The sequence below is a fragment of the Somniosus microcephalus genome, unplaced genomic scaffold (assembly GCF_052327205.1).
Source record: "Somniosus microcephalus isolate GS21.2 unplaced genomic scaffold, FLI_Smic_1.0 unresolved_chr2, whole genome shotgun sequence".
In the NCBI taxonomy this organism is placed as follows: domain Eukaryota; kingdom Metazoa; phylum Chordata; class Chondrichthyes; order Squaliformes; family Somniosidae; genus Somniosus; species Somniosus microcephalus.
The window spans coordinates 74,962,662-74,983,448 of NW_028225180.1; the positions used below are offsets into that span (position 1 = coordinate 74,962,662).

The 20,787-nt window shown below is 55.7% G+C and overlaps 1 protein-coding gene across 1 annotated transcript in view; it reads left to right on the forward strand.

The window, feature by feature from the left end:
- Positions 1-13,931: 13,931 nt before the first annotated feature.
- The window catches only part of LOC147092835 (glycogen phosphorylase, muscle form-like), a 73,659-nt gene continuing 66,803 nt past the window's right edge, over positions 13,932-20,787 (forward strand). The window contains 1 exon segment of the mRNA XM_085976093.1: positions 13,932-14,313. Coding sequence (XP_085832219.1) covers positions 14,071-14,313 — 243 coding nt within the window. The 5' untranslated portion in view covers positions 13,932-14,070.

The window sequence follows — 20,787 nt, forward strand, 5'->3', positions numbered from 1 at the left end:
AAGATGTGAGGCCGGCTCTCCTGGGCCCTCAGCAATAGAAGTAGTAACATTATCCGCCTGCCCCGTTTGCCAGCGGACGTTACTCTGAGCACAGGGTGCAGCAGTCCATGTCAGGGGAATTCAGGACATTGACAGAGGGGCACTTGCCCTCTTGGCCAGCAGAATTCAGAATGTGTGTGTGTGTGTGTGTGTGTGGGAAGGATCATTCCTTCGTCAATCAAAGACACTCAGAGAGAGAGAGAAAGAAAGAGAGAGAGACAGAGACAGAGAGAGAGACAAAGAGAGAGAGACAGAGAGAGAGACAGAGAGAGAGAGACAGAAAGAGACAGAGAGAGAGAGAGACAGAGATAGAGAGAGACAGACAGACAGACAGAGAGAGAGAGACAGAGAGAGAGAGAGATATAGAAACATAGAAAAAAATAGGAGCAGGAGTAGATCATTCGGCCCTTCGAGCCTGCTCCGCCATTCAGTATGATCATGGCTGATCCTCTATCTCAATACCATATTCCCGCTCTCTCCCCATACCCCTTGATGCCTATAGAAACAGAGAGTGAGACAGAGACAGAGAGAGAGAGAGACAGAGAGAGACAGAGAATCAGAGAAAGACAGAGAGAGAGACATAGAGACAGAGACAGAGAAACAGAGAGAGAGACAGAGACAGAGACAAAGACAGAGAGAAAGAGACAGACAGAGAGACAGAGAATCAGAGAAAGACAGAGAGAGAGAAAACGAGAGAAACAGAGAGCGCGAGAGCAAGAGAGAGACACAACAATAACAATGTTCCAAGGCGCTTCACGGGAGCGATTATCAAACAAAATTTGACACCGAGCCACATAAGGAGATATTAGGGACAGGTGACCAAAAGCTTGGTCAAAGAGGTTGGTCCTAAGGAGCATCTTAAAGGAGGAGAGAGGCGGAGAGGTTTAGGGAGGGAATTCCAGAGCTTAGGGCCCAGGCAGCTGAAGGCACAGCCGCCAATGGTGGAGCAATGGAAATTGGGGGGATGCGCAAGAGGCCAGAATTGGAGGAGCGCAGAGATCTCGGGGGGTTGTGGGGACTGGAGGAGATTACAGAGATAGGGATGGGGCGAGGCCACGGAGCGATTTGAAAACCAGGATGAGAATTTTAAAATCGACGCGTTGCTGGACCAGGAGCGAATGTAGGTCAGTGAGCACAGGGGGTGATGGGCGAACGGGACTTGGTGCGAGTTAGGACACGGGGGCAGCAGAGTTTTGGATGAGCTCAGGTTTACGTAGGGTGGAATGTGGGAGGCCGGACAGGAGTGCATTGGAATAGTCCAGTCTAGAGGGTAACAAAGGCATGGATGAGGGTTTCAGCAGCGGAAGAGCTGAGGCAGGGGCGGAGACGGGCGATGTTACGGAGGTGGAAATAGGTGGTGATAGTGATGGCGCGGCTATGTAATCAGAAGCTGATTTCAGGGTCAAATATGACACCAAGGTTGCGAACAGTGTGGTTCAGCCTCAGACAGATGTTAGGGAGAGGGATGGAGTCGGCGGCTAGGGAACGGTGTTTGTGGCAGGGACCGAAAACAATGGCTTCGGCCTTCCCAATATTTAACTGGAGGAAATTTCTGCTCATCCCGTACTGGATGTCGGACAAGCAGCGTGACAAATCAGAGACATTGGAGGGGTCGAGTGAGGTGGTGGTGAGGTAGCGCTGGGTGTCATCAGTGTACACGTGGAAACTGACGTTATGTTTTCATATGATGTCGCCTAGGGGCAGCTTTTAGATGAGAAATAGGAGGGGGCCAAGGATAGATCCTTGGGGGACACCAGAGGTAACGATGCGGGAGTGGGAAGAGAAGCTGTTGCAGGTGATTCTCTGGCTATGATTAATCCTCACAGCCCCAGGACATCACTACAGGAGTTCCTCAGGGCAGTGTCCTAGACCCAGCCATCTTCAGCTGCTTCATCAATGACCTTCCCTCCAACATAAGGTTAGAAATGGGGATGTTCACTGATGACTGCACAGTGTTCAGCGCCATTCACAACTCCTCAGATAATGAAGCAGTCCATGCCCGCATGCAACAAGACCTGGACGATGTTCAGGCTTGGGCTGATAAGTGGCAGGTAACATTCGCGCTACAGAAGTGCCAGGCAATGACTATCACCAACAAGCGAGAGTCTAACCACCGCCCCTTGACATTCAATGGCATTACCATTGCCGAATCCCCCACTATCAACATTCTGGGGGTCACCATTGACCAGAAACTTAACTGGACCAACCACAAAAATACTGTGGCAACAAGAGCAGGTCAGAGGCTGGGTATTCTGCGGCGAGTGTCTCGCCTCCTGACTCCGCAAAGCCTTTCCACCATCTACAAGGCACAAGTCCGGAGTGTGATGGAATACTCTCCACTTGCCTGGATGAGTGCAGCTCCAACAACACTCAAGAAGCTCGACACCATCCAGGACAAAGCAGCCCACTTGATTGGCACCTCATCCACCACCTTAAACATTCACTCCCTCCACCACCAGCGCACCGTGGCTGCAGTGTGTACCATCTACAAGATGCACTGCAGCAACTCGCCAAGGCTTCTTCGGCAGCACCTCCCAAACCCGCGACCTCTTCCACCTAGAAGGACAAGGGCAGCAGGCGCGTGGGAACACCACCACCTCCAAGTTCCCCTCCAAGTCACACGCACCATCCTGACTTGGAAATATATCGGTCGTTCCTTCATCGTGGCTGGGTCAAAATCCTGGAACTCCCTCCCTAACAGCACTGTGGGAGCACCTTCACCACACGGACTGCAGCGGTTCAAGAAGGCGGCTCACCACCACCTTCTCGAGGGCAACTAGGGATGGGCAATAAATGCTGGGCCTTGCCAGCGACGCCCACATCCCAGGAACGAATTAAAAAAAGAAAGATAAGGAGTGCAGTCCCACCCAGCTGGACGACGGTGGAGAGGCGTTGGAGAAGGATGGAGTGGTCAACCGTGTCAAAGGCTGCAGACAGGTTGAGAAGGACGAGGAGGGACAGTTTACCACGGTCACAGTCATGTAGGATGTAATTTGTGACTTTGATGAGAGCCGTTTCAGTACTGTGGCAGGGGCGGAAACCTGATTGGAGGGATTCAAACATGGTGATCCGGGAACGATGGGCATGGATTTGGGAGGCGACAACACGTTCAAAGACTTTGGAGAGAAAAGGGAGGTTGGAGATGGGGCGGTAGTTTGCAGGGACAGAGGGGTCAAGGGTTGTTTTTTTTGAGGAGAGGGGTGATGACGGCAGATTTGAAGGGGAGGGGGACAGTGCCCGAGGAGAGAGAACCGTTAACAATGTCAACTAACATAGGAGTCAGAAAAGGAAGTTGGGTGGTCAGCAGTTTGGTTGGAATAAGGTCTAAGGAGCAGGAGGTGGGTCTCATGGACAAGATGAGCGCAGAGAGGTCATGAGGGGAGATCGGAGAGAAACTGGAGAAAGATGTGAGTTCTCCAGTTCCCTACTAGACAGAGGCACATAGACAGAGAGAAAGAGTGAGACAGAGAGAGGGGGAGGGAGAGACAGAGAGACAGATTGAGAGAGAGAAAGACAGAGAGACATAGACAGAGAGAGAGAAAGACAGTGAGACAGACAGAGACATAGAGAGAGAGACAGTGACAGGGAGAGAGAGAAAGGGAGCAAGTAAGAGAGCAACAGAGAGAAAGAGACAGACTTGCATTTATATAGCGCCTTTCACGACCACCGGACGTCACAAAGCACTTTACAGACAATGAAGTACTTTTGAAGTGGAGTCACTGGGCTCGATTTTAACTCAGCCGTCAGGCAGGCTTTGAGGCGTGTGGGGGGTTAAAATCGCAAAACCTGGGGGTCGGGACCCCCAACACCTAGCCATTTTAACCCAGTTGTGTCTGATGGTCCCGACTCAGTCCCGCCTGCAACAGGTCTTTAGGGCCCTTAAACAGCACTCATTGGCCTTTATAATCCCATTTTAACAGGCCCTTGCCTGTTTAACCCTTTTCCCATGTAAAACACGCCTGGTGGGGATCATGCCTGTGAAACCTGGTGTGAGCACTATTGGCTTGCTGACTATCAGCTGCAGATCAGCCATCATTTGCAGGTGGCAGGACTTTGTTGTTTCAGGCCTGGGGCAACTTTTACCAGGCTTAACCACACCTGTGGAAGGTTGGAGCCTCACACACTTCTCCAGTGTGGCCTCCTGCGAAACCCCTCTCGCCAGCCTCACTCAGTGCTTCCTCAACTGAGGCATCTACCAGAAGCATGGGAGGCCTTTTTTTCCTTCCCTTCTTGGCATTAGAGGACCTCCAGCCCCATTCGCGAAATGACACACGCCACAACTGCAGAAGTTGCCATCAGAATTTTTATGCAAAACAAACAACTGATGGCATTTTTACAGAATACACAACATTTCACCCAAGTGACTACCCTTGTGACTATTTGTGCTTTATTTTCCTCTTACGCATGCTCCTACGTAGTGGTTCCCCTGTGGCTTCAGCAGATGTGGAGGCCCCTTGCTCACTTTCCTGCTGCTCCTGTCTCGACACCTTTGGCGGGAGTCCTCTGGGGTGGCGAGCCTGTGAGGGCTCGTCAGCAGTCTGCTGCTCCTGCGGCTGTGCAGGAGTTGAGACTATCTCAGTTGGGTGTGGACTCCGGCGGGGCTCTGGCCAAGGGCTCTGCAGTGGCATGGAAGTGTGAGCGCTTGGAGAGGAGCCCCCACTTCCTTGAGGTCTGCCACCAACCTCCCTCTCATGGGTCAGGTCCCCCTCAGCGCCTGCAAGTGGCCTGAGAGCAGCTTGCTGCACATCAGGGGGGCCATGGGGACCCGTTTCTGCAATGACAGTCCTACTCAGAAGGCTTCCATGAAGGTCTGGTTTCTCTGTTCAATAGATGCCCATCGCTCCTCAAGAGATGTCATTCTATTCTGAACACTCACCATGTTTTCCATACCCTGGCGATTAACCTCCTCCATGGCCGTAGCCCTCCTCTCCTCTACGGTAGCCAGCCTTACCAGGGAGGCAGCAATCATTTCCACGTAGGTAGCCATCCTTTCCGTGTTGATGCGTTCATGCACCACTGACTCCACAAAGGCTCTGCTCATGTTCGCTATGGACTCCTCCATTCGCTCCACACTCGCAGCGACCCTGGAGACAAAACCTGCCAGAGACTCCTGCATCTGTGCATGGAATTCCATCACCTCTGATCTTACGGATGGACCCAGAGGCAGAGGGTCGACATGCAGCTGAGCCGAGCTGGCAGAGTCCTGCGCCCTCCGACGAGGGCTCTCCACTGCTATCCCTGTCTCCACAATCTGCTGATGCTCACTTGTGAGCTGTGATACACCAGGTGACAACTCTACTCTATGTCCCGAAGGTCCCACCGAGGTGTGAGTGTCTGCGCTGGTGCTGGGTGCGCTTATTTCTGCTGACGCTGCGCCCTCAGAGGTTGCAGATTCCTCTGAGGAGTCTGGCATCTCAGGCTCTTCCTCCTGCACACTGGGGTCGGGGGCTCTCGATGGTCCTGTGGGGGAGTCAAGGAAAAAGTTAGAGATGTGATGCCAAGGTTACATGCACGTTGCATTTTGCAGATGATCATAAGTCCATATGATGTAGCTTCAGAATCATTATCAGCGACTCATGCAATGCCAATGAGAGATATGGAAAACTATTCTGTCACCAGCTTGCGGGGATGCACATGTCTCTCCTTCCCCAACTCCCGCATCTATGTCAGCCCCGACAATCTCCAGGACGCCTTCCTCCCAGGGAGTGAGCTGGGCTAATGAGGGCGGCCCTCCTCCTGTCCTGGCTCGCTCTCTCCTGTTGTGAGCTCTCTTTTCCTGCAATGAGGGAGACAAGTGGAGGTTGAGTGAGAATGAAGAAGTGAGTGCGGAGATTGCATAGCATAGATACTTAGAAGGAGACAAAGATGGAGTGAGGTTGCAAGACCAAGGGCCCTCCCTATGTGTTGTCAGTTGTGTTCAAAGCATCAGAGTGAGAGGGAGTGTGAGGGCTGCATGGTGGAATAGTTATGTGATTGTGAGCATAGAGAGAGAGGGAATGGGTAAGGGTGCATGGATGTGAGTGTCTAGTGGGATGTGGAGGAAGAGATTGCTAAAGCTGAGTGCTGGTGAGGAAAGTCAATGGGGATCAGATTGAGGGTGATGGAAACTTCATACAGTACTTACTTTTCCAGTGCGATGAAGGTCATGGAATCTTTTCCTGCACTGCATTCAGGTGCGCCGTGTGAGCCCCAAGGAGTTGACTTGACCTGCCACCTGTAGCCACACAGCCTTGGTCTGACTGGGAGGCCTCTTCCTCCCTGAAGAAGGGAACAGGACCTCCGTGTGGGCCCTAGCACTATCCAGCAATGCCTGGAGTGAAGCCTCATCAAATTTGGGGGCAGCTCTTGCCCTCCTGCTGGCCGTTGCTCCTGCAGGCTCCCGTGCCATCTTAATGGTAAAGATTGGAAGCCTGCAGAAGAAGCAAGGCTTGCTGTGGACCTTAAAAGCAGCAGCAATGATGACGTTGTAGGAACGGAGGTTCCTAGCTGAATAAGGTATTCGACTCGATGAATCAAATCAACAGGTTTTAATGAACAACGAAGCTAACAGGGAAACTACAGGAGAAACGGTATACAGGTCTAATCAGCTTGCTGGGCACTCGACAACTACTGGAAGATTCTGGAAGCTGACGTCATGACGTCATCGCGTTCTTCGCGCCACTGGTGGCCACGTGATCGGCGTCATGACGTCATCACGTGGAGTGCAGGAAAACACAATACAGTACAGTTAACAGGCAGTTTAAAGGTGCAGTCCGCGGCTGCACTACACTGTAGTTAAAGGGATTATTACCAATTGTTCTGAGACCCTTGGTGGCTCTGCCACAATGTCATAATCTGCGACTTTCTGACTGGAAATACTCAATTGCCAAGGCTTCCCACACGTTGGAAATCAATTGGCCAATTGAGTTAAAATTGCATCAATCTCACGCACCCACTTAGATTCGTGTGGGAAACACCAAATTCGGGGAACCCGACAATTCCCCGCACCTGAGTTAAAATCGATCCCACTGTTGTAATGTGGGAAACGCGTCAGCCAATTTGAGCACAGCAAGGTCCCACAAACAGCAATATGATCATGACCAGATAATCTGTTTTTGTTATGTTGGTTGAGGGATAAATAATGGCCCCAGGACACCGGGGAGAACTCCGCTGCTCTTCTTCAAAATAGTGTCCGTGGGATCTTCTACGTCCACCTGAGAGAGCAGATGGGACCTTGGTTTAACGTCTCATCTGAAAGACGTCACTGCTCCTCCAACAGTGCGGCGCTCCCTCAGTACTGTTCCTCCAACAGTGCGGAGCTCCCTCAGTACTGCCCATCCGACATTGCGGCGCTCCCTCAGCACTGCCCCTCTGACAGTGCGGCGCTCCCTCAGCACTGCCCCTCCGACAGTGCGGTGCTCCCTCAGTACTGCCCCTCTGACAGTGCGGCGCTCCCTCAGTCCTGCCCCTCCGACAGTGCGGCGTTCCCTCAGTACTGCCCCTCCGACATTGCGGCGCTCCCTCAGCACTGCCCCTCTGACAGTGCGGCGCTCCCTCAGCACTGCCCCTCCGACAGTGCGGTGCTCCCTCAGTACTGCCCCTCCAACAGTGCGGCGCTCCCTCAGTACTGCCCCTCTGACAGTGCGGCGCTCCCTCAGTACCGACCCTCCGACAGTGCGGCGCTCCCTCAGTACTGCCCCTCCGACAGTGCGGCGCTCCCTCAGCACTGCCCCTCCGACAGTGTGGCGCTTCCTCAGTACTGCCCCTCCGACAGTGCGGCGCTTCCTCAGTACTGCCCCTCCGACAGTGCGGCGCTCCCTCAGTACTGCCCCTCCGACAGTGCGGCACTCCCTCAGTACTGGCCCACGACAGTGCAGCGCTCCCTCAGTACTGCCCCACGACAGTGCGGCGCTCCCTCAGTACTGCCCCACGACAGTGCAGCGCTCCCTCAGTACTGCCCCTCCAACAGTGTGGCGCTCCCTCAGTACTGTCCCTCCAACAGAGCAGCGCTCCCTCAGTACTGCCCCTCCGACAGTGCTGCGCTCCCTCAGTACTGGCCCACGACAGTGCTGCGCTCCCTCAGTACTGCCCCTCTGACAGTGCAGCGCTCCCTCAGTACTGCCCCTCCGACAGTGCGGCGCTCCCTCAGTACTGCCCCTGCGACAGTGCGGCGCTCCCTCAGTACTGCCCCTCCGACAGTGCGGCACTCCCTCAGTACTGCCCCTCCGACAGTGCAGCGCTCCCTCAGTACTGCCCCTCTGACAGTGCGGCGCTCCCTCAGTACTGCCCCTCCGACAGTGCGGCACTCCCTCAGTACTGGCCCACGACAGTGCAGCGCTCCCTCAGTACTGCCCCACGACAGTGCGGCGCTCCCTCAGTACTGCCCCACGACAGTGCAGCGCTCCCTCAGTACTGCCCCTCCAACAGTGTGGCGCTCCCTCAGTACTGTCCCTCCAACAGAGCAGCGCTCCCTCAGTACTGCCCCTCCGACAGTGCTGCGCTCCCTCAGTACTGGCCCACGACAGTGCTGCCTCCCTCAGTACTGCCCCTCTGACAGTGCAGCGCTCCCTCAGTACTGCCCCTCCGACAGTGCCGCGCTCCCTCAGTACTGCCCCTGCGACAGTGCGGCGCTCCCTCAGTACTGCCCCTCCGACAGTGCGGCACTCCCTCAGTACTGCCCCCTCCGGCAGTGCAGCGCTCCCTCAGTACTGCCCCTCCGACAGTGCGGCGCTCCCTCAGTACTGCCCCTCCGACAGTGCAGCGCTCCCTCAGTACTGCCCTCCGACAGTGTGGCGCTCCCTCAGTACTGCCCCTCCGACAGTGCAGCGCTCCCTCAGTACTGCACTGGGAGTGTCAGCCTTTATTTATGTGCTCAAGTCCCTGGAGTGGGACTTGGAACCCACAACCCTCTGAGTCAGAGGCGAGTGTGCTACCCACTGAGCCACGGCTGACGGAGAGAGAGAAAGAGATGGATAGAGAGAGAAAGGGAGAGGGAGAGTGTGATTACCTCTGTTAGAGATGGCGGTGTAGCTCAGTCACAATATCCCGGGATCCATCCTGGGTCTGGGGCTGTGAGCCAATCACAGCCAGGGCAGCAGTTTCGGGGTTCTCGGGGTTTTGGGGAGGAGGTCCCTGACCGGGGTTCCTGGCCCTGATCAGTGAGCAATGCCCCAGGCCGGACCCCTTGTGTTGGGACCACGGATGAGGATGAGATTGTGCTCGGCTGTGATGCCTTCGACTGTCGAATAGCCCACCAACACTTAAAATTGAGGCTGACACGTGAATAATGGTTACCTAGATGTCAGTTTTGACACAGTGCGAAGGTCAGAAGGTTGTGGGTTCAAAGTCCTACTCCAGAGGCTTGAGCACATAATCCAGGCCGACACTCCAATGCCAGTACTGAGGGAGCGCCGCACTGTCGGAGGGGCAGTACTGAGGGAGCGCCGCACTGTCGGAGGGGCAGTACTGAGGGAGCGCCGCACTGTCGGAGGGGCAGTACTGAGGGAGTGCCGCACTGTCGGAGGGGCAGTACTGAGGGAGTGCCGCACTGTCGGAGGGGCAGTACTGAGGGAGTGCCACACTGTCGGAGGGGCAGTACTGAGGGAGTGCCGCACTGTCGGAGGGGCAGTACTGAGGGAGTGCTGCACTGTCGGAGGGGCAGTACTGAGGGAGTGCCGCACTGTCAGAGGGGCAGTACTGAGGGAGTGCTGCACTGTCGGAGGGGCAGTACTGAGGGAGTGCTGCACTGTCGGAGGAGCAGTACTGAGGGAGCGCCGCACTGTCGGAGGGGCAGTTCTGAGGGAGCTCCGCGCTGTCAGAGAGGCAGTACTGAGGGAGCGCCGCGCTGTCGGAGGGGCAGTACTGAGGGTGTGCCGCACTGTCGGAGGGGCAGTACTGAGGGAGCGCTGCACTGTTGGAGGGGCAGTACTGAGGAAGCGCCGCGATGTCGGAGGGGCAGTACTGAGGGAGTGCTGCACTGTTGGAGGGGCAGTACTGAGGGAGTGCCGCACAGTCGGAGGGGCAGTACTGAGGGAGTGCTGCACTGTCGGAGGGGCAGTACTGAGGGAGCGCCGCGCTGTCGGAGGGGCAGTACTGAGGGAGTGCTGCACTGTCGGAGGGGCAGTACTGAGGGAGCGCCGCACTCTCGAGGGGCAGTACTGAGGGAACGCTATACTGTCGGAGGGGCAGTACTGAGGGAGCGCCGCGATGTCAGAGGGGCAGTACTGAGGGAGTGCTGCACTGTAGGAGGGGCAGTACTGAGGGAGCACCGCACTGTCGGAGGAGCAGTACTGAGGGGGTGCTGCACTGTCAGAGGGGCAGTACTGAGGGAGTGCCGCGCTGTTGGAGGGGCAGTACTGAGGGAGTGCTGCACTGTCGGAGGGGCAGTACTGAGGGAGCGCCGCACTGTCGGAGGGGCAGTACTGAGGGAACGCTGCACTGTCGGAGGGGCAGTACTGAGGTAGTGCTGCACTGTCGGAGGGGCAGTACTGAGGGAGCGCCGCACTGTCGGAGGGGCAGTACTGAGGGAACGCTGCACTGTCGGAGGGGCAGTACTGAGGTAGTGCTGCACTGTCGGAGGGGCCGTCTTTCAGATCAGACGTTAAACCGAGGCCCCGTCTGCCTTCTCAGGTGGATGTAAAAGATCCCACGGCTGCTATTGGAAGAAGAGCAGGGGAGTTCTCCCTGCTGTCCCAGGCCAATATATAGCCCTCACTAAAATCAGATTATCTGCTCACTATTGCTATTTGTGGGAGCTTGCTGTGCACAAATTTCCTACATTATAACGGTGACTACGTTTCCCTAATTGGCTGTGAAGGGCTTTGGGACATCCTGAGGATGTGAAAGGTGCTATAGAAATGCAAGTTCTTTATTTGGGTGCACTACTGAGGGTGGGGCCGGTGGGGGAGCGGGGGGGGCGCGGTTGAGGTAGAAGGGTAACTTTACCCCAATTCCTGCACATGCCATCCCGTGGGGCTTCTGAGTGAGGTAATGAAAGCCAGAGCCAAACAGCTTTGAGGTGTGGGCCAATGGCCGGTAGAAAACTGGATTGAGACTGCCCAACTCCTGTCACATCGGGCCAGAAGGCCGAGGAGCCTTCCAACCCTATCTGTCTGGGCTGGGCTTGTACCCCCAGTCCCAGGGGTCTACACACTGTTGCACGCACTGGAAACCTTGAGAAGGCAAGGGACTGCCTAGGTGTTGGCGCGTCTCAGTGGGCCACAATCTCGCCTCTGAGTCAGAAGGTTGTGGCTTGGAGCCTCCACTCCAGATTCTTTTACTCCGCACTGAAGCTCTTGGCTGTGAGTCACAGGAGAGGAAGGGGTCTGATACACAAGTGATATAGCCTTGGTTTCTTAGTAATAAAGAAAGACTTGCATTTCTATAGCGTCTTTCACGGCCACCGGACGTGCCAAAGCGCTTTACAGCCAGTGAAGTACTTTTTGAAGTGTAGTCACTGTTGTAATGTAGGGAAAAGTGGCAGCCAATTTGCACACAGCAAGCTCCCACAAACAGCAATGTGATAATGACCAGATCATCTGTCTTAGTGATGTTGGTTGAGGGATTAAATATTGGCCCCTGCTCCTCTTCCAGTGGCCATGGGATCTTTAGCATCCACCTGAGAGGGCAGATGGGGCCTTGGTTTAAGGTCTCATCCGAAAGACAGCCCCTCCGACAGTGCAGCGCTCCCTCAGTACTGCCCCTCCGACAGCGCGGCGCTCCCTCAGTGCTGCCTCTCTGACAGTGCGGCGCTCCTCAGTACTGCCCCTCTGACAGTGCGGCGCTCCCTCAGTACTGCCCATCTGACAGTGCGGTGCTCCCTCAGTACTGCCCCTCCGACAGTGCGGCACTCCCTCAGTACTGCCCCTCCGACAGTGCGGCGCTCCCTCAGCCCTGCCCATCCAACAGCGCCCGCTCCCTCAGTACTGCCCCTCTGACACTGCAGCGCTCAATCAGTACTGCCTCTCCGACAGTGCGGCGCTCCCTCAGTACTGCCCCTCCTACAGCACGGCGCTCCCTCAGTACTACCCCTCCGACAGTGCAGTGCTCCCTCAGTACTGCCCCTCCTACAGCGCGACCCTCCCTCAGTCCCGCCCCTCCGACAGTGCGGCGCTCCCTCAGTACTGCCCCTCCCACAGTGCGGCGGTCCCTCAGTACTGCCCCTCCAACAGTGCAGCGGAGCTCCCTCAGTGCTGCCCCTCCAACAGTGCAACACTCCCTCAGTACTGGCACTGGGAGTGTCAGCCTGGATTATGGGCTCAAGTCTCCGGAGTGGGGCTGGAACCCACTACCTTCTGACAGGCCGTTCAGAGTATTTTTCTCCTCACTAGTCCTTTGAGTGCCGGGCTGGCTCGTCTCCCAGAAAGCCACTGCAGAAATAATCTGGTGATTCTATCGGTGCTGTCATGTGATACCTTCAGCTTGTACATCTCCACCCTCTTTATTAACCGCCTACTCACGGCGCTTCCAGGGAGCCCTTGCAATCGGAGTGTCAGTGGAACAGTTTCCGACACACTGCAAAATAAGTGCGGGCTGTCGACGAGTGAGATTGGGGGTAAATTCAACCCTGGAGTTTTCCTCCGAGTCAGAAGTTTGTGGGTTTGAGTCCCATCCAGAGACTTGAGCCCCATAAGTCTAGGCTGGCACTCCTGGTACAGTGCAGCGCAGTGTCAGCTGTGGCTCAGTGGGTAGCACTCTTGCCTCTGAGTCAGTAAGTTGTGGGCTCAAGTCCTGCTCCAGGAGACTTGAGCAGAAAAATCCAGGCTGACACTCCCAGTGCAGTACTGAGGGAGTGCTGCACTGTCGGAGATGCTGTCTTTTGGATGAAATGTTAAAACTGAGGCCCCGTCTGCCCTCTCAGGTGGATGTAAAATATCCCACGGCCACTATTGGAAGAAGAGCAGCGGGAGTTCTCCCCGATGTCCTGGGGCCAATATTTTCCCTCAACCAACATCACTAAAAAACAGATTATCTGGTCATTATCACATTGCTGCTGTGGGAGATTGCTGTGTGCAAATTGCCTCCTGCATTACATGCAGTGAGCGTGCTACCCCCCAAAAAAGTATTGCATCGGCTGTGGAAAAATGCCAGTCTCTCTTTCTGCGACCTGCTACCCAGCTCCCACCTGGAACAGCGGTGGAAATATCCATTGGGGAAAGGCAGCATTTTGGCACTGGGCAAGGCGGGTGCAAATTGGATGGGTGTAGTGCAGCGCTGGGTGTATTTTCATGCAGGGATTTAACTTTTGACATTTTGAGGGTGTGGTGTGGTGTCAATCCAGCTCTAAAAATAGCTGTCCCCCCCACTTTTTTTTAATCTGCATTGATGGTGCATCAGCCGGCACGTAGGAGGAGAGATTGCTTAGGTCTGTCTGTGTGTGGGTGTGTGCAGGGAGGAGGAGGAGGCGTGAGCCTCTGCACGCGCTGGCACAGATCTGGGGAACCCAGCTGTCAATCAAAAAAGCCTTCGGAATGCGCAGTGGCGAGCGGCGCGCGGCGGCCGAGGCGGCCGAGGCAGAGGCGGGGACGAGCGGCGGCGCGGACTACAACTCCCGGCGTGCGTCGGCGTGTGAAGAGGAGGGGGCGTGGCCTAACAGTCCTTCAGCGGTCTGATGGAGAGGGGGCGTGGCCTAAGGAGGGGGCGTGGCCTAACGCTCCTCCAGCGGGGTAAAGGAGGGGGCGTGGCCTAACGCTCCTCCAACGGGGTAAAGGAGGGGGCGTGGCCTAACGCTCCTCCAACGGTATAGGGAGGGGGCGTGGCCTAATACCAGCGGTCGAAAGATGAGGGGCGTGGTCTAAGGAGGGGGCGTGGCCGAACATCAGCGGTCGAAAGGAGAGGAGGCGTGGTCTAAGGAGGGGGCGTGACGCCCGACGCCTCATGAATATGGATGAGGCCGCTCCATATTAATAAGCCGGCCCGTTGAATATTAATGAGGCCGGTCGCGCGGGGTCTGTGAAGCGGCGGCTCGTTCCTTCGCCCGCTCGCTCTTAGTTTTTTTTTATATAACGGTCGTTTTTTTAAATTCTTTTTTGATTTATAAAAAGTGCCGCCATCATGTCCAAGCCTAAGACCGACATGGAGCGGAGGAAGCAGATCAGCGTGCGGGGCCTGGCCGGGGTGGAGAACGTGACCGACATCAAGAAGAACTTCAACCGGCACCTGCACTTCACGCTGGTCAAAGACCGCAACGTCTCCACCCCCCGCGACTACTACCTGGCGCTGGCCCACACCGTCCGCGACCACCTGGTCGGCAGGTGGATCCGCACCCAGCAGTACTACTATGAGAAGGACCCCAAGGTCAGCGGGTGCTGGGGGCATTGGGTGCTTGGTGTAGGGGCGCTGGGCATTGGGGCGCTGGGTACTGGGTACTGAGCAACTGGAGATTGAGGTATTGGGGCAGTGGACACTGGGGCACTGGACACTGGGGCACTGGATATTGGGTACTGAGCAACTGGACATTGGGGCACTGGACATTGGGTACTGAGCAACTGGAAATTGAGGTATTGGGGCACTGGACATTGGGGCACTGGACATTGGGTAATGAGCAACTGGAAATTGAGGTATTGGGGCACTGGACATTGGGACACTGGACACTGGGTACTGAGCAACTGGAAATTGAGGTATGGGGCACTGGACATTGGGGCACTGGGCAACTGGAAATTGAGGTATTGGGGCACTGGGTACTGGGCAACTGGGAATTGAAGTATGGGGCACTGGACATTTGGGCAACAGGACACTGGGTACAGGGCAACGGGACACTGGGTGTATGGGAACTGGATGCTGGGGCACTGGACATTGGGACTTGGGAATGAGGGATTGAGAGGATGGGAGGGATTGAGAGGATGGGATGGTAGAACTTTGGAATATGGGATGGGGAGGATGGGATGGTAGAATTTGGGATTGTGGGATGGGGAGGATGAGATGCTTGAAGTTGCGAACATGTAATGGTGGGATGTTAGAACCTGGGCATTAACAGCGGCTCATGTATGGAAGGGTGGGGGGTTTAGGACTGGATCAAAGGAGGCCCCACCCCACCGTCCGTCCCGTGTGGAATCTGTCACGATATTTGGGTTTCTCCGTGGACTTTGCTCTCCCTTTCGCGTTGATGTGAAGCCTTTGGTTGCGGATCAGTGAAAAAGTGGCAGCATTAACTGGAGTCGGACTTCGAGCCGACAGTCCAAAGGCAAGCGACCAACAGCCCCTCCCCACTGGCTGTCGCTCGTCACCGCGGGTAACTCAGTATAACTCCAGTCCGGGCCTGAGCTGCACTACCAAATTGTTAGCCTTTATAACTAGAGGGCTAGAATATGAAGGGGAGGTAGTTATACTGCAGCTATACAAAGCTCTGGTCAGACCACACCTGGAGTACTGAGTACAGTTCTGGGCACCACACCTTAGAAGGAATATGTTGGCCTTGGAAGGACAGCAGTGCAGATTTACCAGGGCTCCAAGGGTTAAATTTCTGAGGCGAGATTAGGCTTGTATTCCCTGGCATATAGGGGGGGGGGGGGGGGGGGGGGGAAGGGAAGGAAAGGAGGAGGAGATCACTCCGTTCTGTTGCCTTGCCTCGGAGTCGGACGCTGCTCGCTCCAGCCTCAACACAACCTGCCGACTATGCAGCAGAGCTTCATGTGACGCTATCCAATCAGCAGTCGTAGTCTGCTTAGTGCAGGCAAGCGCCCTGCCAGCATAACAGCACAGCACTGCCCAGTTTAAAGTAAAACACATTTGCCATCAATCTTCGGTGACGGCCCATAAAAAGAGATCTGCAGCAGACACTGCGCCCTCCTCCTCTTGCACTGCTTCTCCTGAAGGTTATTCAAGGGTACTTTAGTCATAGAGCAGTCATTCAAGCAGATTTTAAGAGGACAGAATGATGATTAGGACTTTGAGAAAGCCCAACATGCATGCCGTATCCCCTAATCCCTTTACTTTCCCGCATATATCTCTCTCTCCATTCACACCCTCTCTCACATCGCTCTCTCTCTCTTGCATCACTCTCGAATCACTCACACTCTCGCATCACTCACTGTCTCTCTCGCATCACTCACACTCTCTCGCATCTCTCTCTGTCTCTCTTGCATCTCGCTTCTTTCTCTCTCATCAGTGGTCGGCACCCAGGTCCCTGTTTTATCCCGTCCATGATAGCATTTCTGGCTGGGAGCTTAAACACGGTCATCCGACGGGTAACATGTCTGACAATGCAGCACTCCCTCAGCAGCACTGGGGCGCACCACAACAACCTGCGCCTTCAATGTACAAACACATCCCAAGGCGATTTACAAGAGGCGGAATCTGACTTAAAATGGGGGCCTGAGACGGAGAAGGAGACGTTGGGACGGGTGACCAAAAGCTTGGGCAAAGAGTTGGGTTTTAGGGAGGTGGAGCGGCGGCAGGATTCAGGGAGGAAACCGGGAACTCCCCTGCTTTCCTTCCAATGGTGGCCGTGGGATCTTTAACACCCACCTGAGAGGGCAGACGGCACCGCGGCATAACGTCTCATCCGAAAAACGGCCCCTCCGACAGTGCAGCACTCCCTCAGTACTGCCCCTCCGACAGTGCGGCGCTCCCTCAGTACTGCCCCTCCGACAGTGCGGCGCTCCCTCAGTACTGCCCCTCCGACAGTGCGGCGCTCCCTCAGTACTGCCCCTCCGACAGTGCGGCGCTCCCTCAGTACTGCCCCTCCGACAGTGCGGCGCTCCCTCAGTACTGCCCCTCCGACAGTGCAGCACTCCCTCAGTACTGCCCCTCCGACAGTGCGGCGCACCCTCAGTACTGCCCCTCCGACAGTGCGGCGCTCCCTCAGTACTGCCCCTCCGACAGTGCGGCGCTCCCTCAGTACTGCCCCTCCGACAGTGCGGCGCTCCCTCAGTACTGCCACTCCGACAGTGCAGCACTCCCTCAGTACTGCCACTCCGACAGTGCGGCGCTCCCTCAGTACTGCCCCTCCGACAGTGCGGCACTCCCTCAGTACTGGCACCGGGGAGTTGGGTAGAAAGAAATGGGACTTTTTTGCTTTGAAACCAAACTGTTGAGTGCCTGCTTTGGATTTGCAAAGAGCTTCTTCTTAAAGAAAGACTTGCATTTTTACAGCGCCTTTCACGACCATTGGATGTCCCAAAGCGCTTTTTTTTATTCATTGATGGGATGTGGGCGTCGCTGGCTTAGGCCTGCATTTAGTGCCCATCCCTAATTGCCCTTGAGAAGATGGTGGTGAGCTTTACAGCCAATGAAATACTTTTTGAAGTGCAGTCACTGTTTCAATGTAGGAAATGCGGCAGCCAATTTGCGCACAGCAGGCTCCCGCAAACAGCAATGTGTTAATGACCAGATAATCTGTTTTAGTGATGTTGCCTGAGGGATAAATATTGGCCCCAGGACACCGGGGAGAACTCCCCCTGCTCTTCTTCCAATAGTGGCCGTGGGATCTTTTACGTCCACCTGAGAGAGCAGACGGGGCCTCGGTTTAATGTCTCATCCGAAAGACGGCCCCTCCGACAGTGCGGCGCTCCGCCAGTACGACCCCTCCGACAGTGCGGCGCTCCCTCAGTACTGCCCCTCTGACAGTGCGGCGCTCCCTCAGCACTGCCCCTTTGACAATGCGACGTTCCCTCAGTACTGCCCCTCCGCCAGTGTGGCGCTCCCTCAGTACTGCCCCTCCGCCAGTGCGGCGCTCCCTCAGTACTGCCCCTCCGACAGTGCGGCGCTCCCTCAGTACTGCCCCTCTGACAGTGCGGCGCTCCCTCAGTACTGCCCCTCTGACAGTGCGGCGCTCCCTCAGTACTGCCCCTCTGACAGTGTGGCGCTCCCTCAGTACTGCACTGGGAGTGTCAGCCTAGATTTTTGTAATCAAGTCTCTGCAGTGGGACTGGAACCCACAACCTTCTGGCTGAGAGGTGAGGGTGCTGCCCACTGAGCCACGGCTGACACATGGGATGGATGGGGAGCCTGTGTGCAGGGTTAGGCCCGTGGAAGAGGAAACCCAATCTTCCACCGTGTCGGGCAAAATGGTGGTATAATACTCCGTGAATCAGCTCTTCGGGCCCTTTGACCTTTGCTGAGTTCCGAGGGGGTCTATTTTTACACCGGGGAATCTTGACTTAGCTATGCAAGCGGAGCTATTTTTTCTTCGCCTTTTGCTCTGCAACCCTGATCCCAGACAGGGGTGGAGCGAGACTGAATGTCAGGTGTCAGGAGTCCAGCTTGGATTGCAAATGAGTTGCAGCTCGCGTCCCAATACGGCGGGGTTCTGCAGCTGCACCCATCTGGGGGGTGTTTCTGTAACCGGAATTAGTGCCGTCGATTTTCTGTTTGTCCCCCTCCCCCCACCCTCCCCAAACAGAAGGTCGCAGGTTTTAAGTTCCAGAGCTGCTTGCGTTGGCCGCTGATCGGCTGTGGGCGGCATCACGACCGAGCCCACTCCCGTCCTCCCTCGGTATCCGCAACCCCCTTGGTTCCCCGAAACCCCCTGCTGCGCGCGCACACACACACACACACATATATTCCAGCACTCTTGGGTAAAAAAATTCCATTGGGCAGGTTATTCGCCCATGATGGCATTGTGTCACTGTCCAGCCCATTCCTGTCGGCATTCGCAGCGGCACTTTCCAAGCCCGACACAGACAGGCAGGGCCTGGGGTTGAAGCGGACATTCGCGATGGTTGCCCGCGCCCTCTCGGGAGCTGGGCTCTCTAATCCGTGCACTCACGATTGGCCGCCCTTGTCTGAAACCCCTTGCTTCCTTCCCCCCCCCCCCCCCCCCAAGCTCTGGCTTCAGCTCTGCGGGAAAAGGCGAGCTCCTTTGCTCCCTGACTGCATCACATGGTGCTTCACTCATGCTTTTCTTTTGTTGCCTCGTGCTTTAGTCTGAGGAGTGCCAAACCATTCCCAGGGGCGCACAGACCCAGCTTCGCTGCTCGGGCCCTTGCTGAGCTAGCTGCTCACTGACGGGGATAGCAAGGGGTGAGGGGGGAACGGGCTACGGTGCTCCCTGAACTATGAAGGGGGGGTGGGATGGGGGGGGATAATTGGCTGGATTGTTCCCATTCCTGATCACCCCCAGCGACCCGCTGCTGGAATATGCATGAGGTGGAGGACAGGATCGGGCCCCCGTGGTCGAATAGCCTGCGACACTGTCTAAGCCCAACTAGCGTTAGTACAGTGCCTTTCGTTGGGCGTTGCCTTTTGCGGAGCAGGCTCGAGGGGCCGAATGGCCTACTCCTGCTCCTATCTTCTATGTTTCTTTCACAGCCTCTGCACATCTCAAAAGCACTCCCCAGCCAAGTTCTGAAGTGTAGTCACTGTTGGACTGTAGGATACGCGGCTGCCAATTCACGCACAGCAAGAGCCCACCGGCAGCAACGGGATAAACGACCAGATCATCTGTTTTTAGTGATGTTGGTTGAGGGATAAATGTTGGCCCAGGACACGGGAGAATTCGCCCCGCTCTTCTTCCAATAGCGGCCGTGGGATCTTTTACGTCCACCCGAGGGGGCAGACGGGGCCTCGGGTTTAACGCCTCGTCCGAAAGACGGCACCTCCGACAGTGCGGCGCTCTCTCAGTACCGCACTGGGAGTGTCGGCTTGGATTACGTGCTCATGTCTCACCCATCACCACCGTGCTCCCAGAGCTATCAAAATTGATTTAGATAGATTTTTGTTGGGTAAGGGTATTAAGGATTACAGAACCAAGGCAGGTAGATGGAGTTAAGATACAGATTGGCCATGATCTGATTGAATGGCGGAACAGGCTCGAGGGGCTAAATGGCCTCCTCCTGTTCCTATGACTGGGCCGTGCAGACACGGCTTTTTAAAAAATCGTTTATGGGATGTGGGTGTCGCTGGCAAGGCCCAGCACTTATTGCCCATCCCTAGTTGCCCTTGAGAAGGTGGTGGTGAGCCGCCTTCTTGAACCGCTGCAGTCCTGTGGTGAAGGTGCTCCCACAGTGCTGTTAGGGAGGGAGTTCCAGGATTCTGACCCAGCGACGATGAAGGAACAGCCGATATATTTCCAAGTCAGGATGGTGTGTGACTTGGAGGGGAACTTGGAGGTGGTGGTGTTCCCGTGCGCCCGCTGCCCTTGTCCTTCTAGGTGGAAGAGGTCGCGGGTTTGGGAGGTGCTGCCGAAGAAGCCTTGGCGAGTTGCTGCAGTGCATCTTGTAGATGGTACACACTGCAGCCACGGTGCGCCGGTGGTGGAGGGAGTGAATGTTTAAGGTGGCGGACGGGGTGCCAATCAAACGGGCTGCTTTGTCCTGGATGGTGTCGAGCTTCTCGAGTGTTGTTGGAGCTGCACTCATCCAGGCAAGTGGAGAGTATTCCATCACACTCCTGCTGCAGTTAATCCCGCCAAGGTGGGACTGCAAGCCTGTCCGTGTCTGCACAGAGCAAACCGCTTCATGTGAGGCCTACGTTCCAATCCTGACCTGGTCTTTCCTCCTTGTCTGACTCTGAAAAGCGAGGCCTGCTGAGTTTGTTCTTGGGATGTGCCAGTGGAGGTCAGTGCGTTCGGAGGTGATGAGCGCGCAGGACTTGGCGGCAACAACAACAACTTGTATTTATATAGCGCCTTAACATAGTAAAACGTCCCAAGGCACTTCACAGGAGTATTATAAGACAACAAATTTGACACCGAGCCACATAAGGAGAAATTAGGGCAGATGACCAAAATCTTGGTCAAAGAGGCCGGTTCCAAGGATCGCACCAAGTCCCGTTCGCCCATCACCCCTGTGCTCGCTGATCTACACTGGCTCCCGGTTAAGCAACACCTCG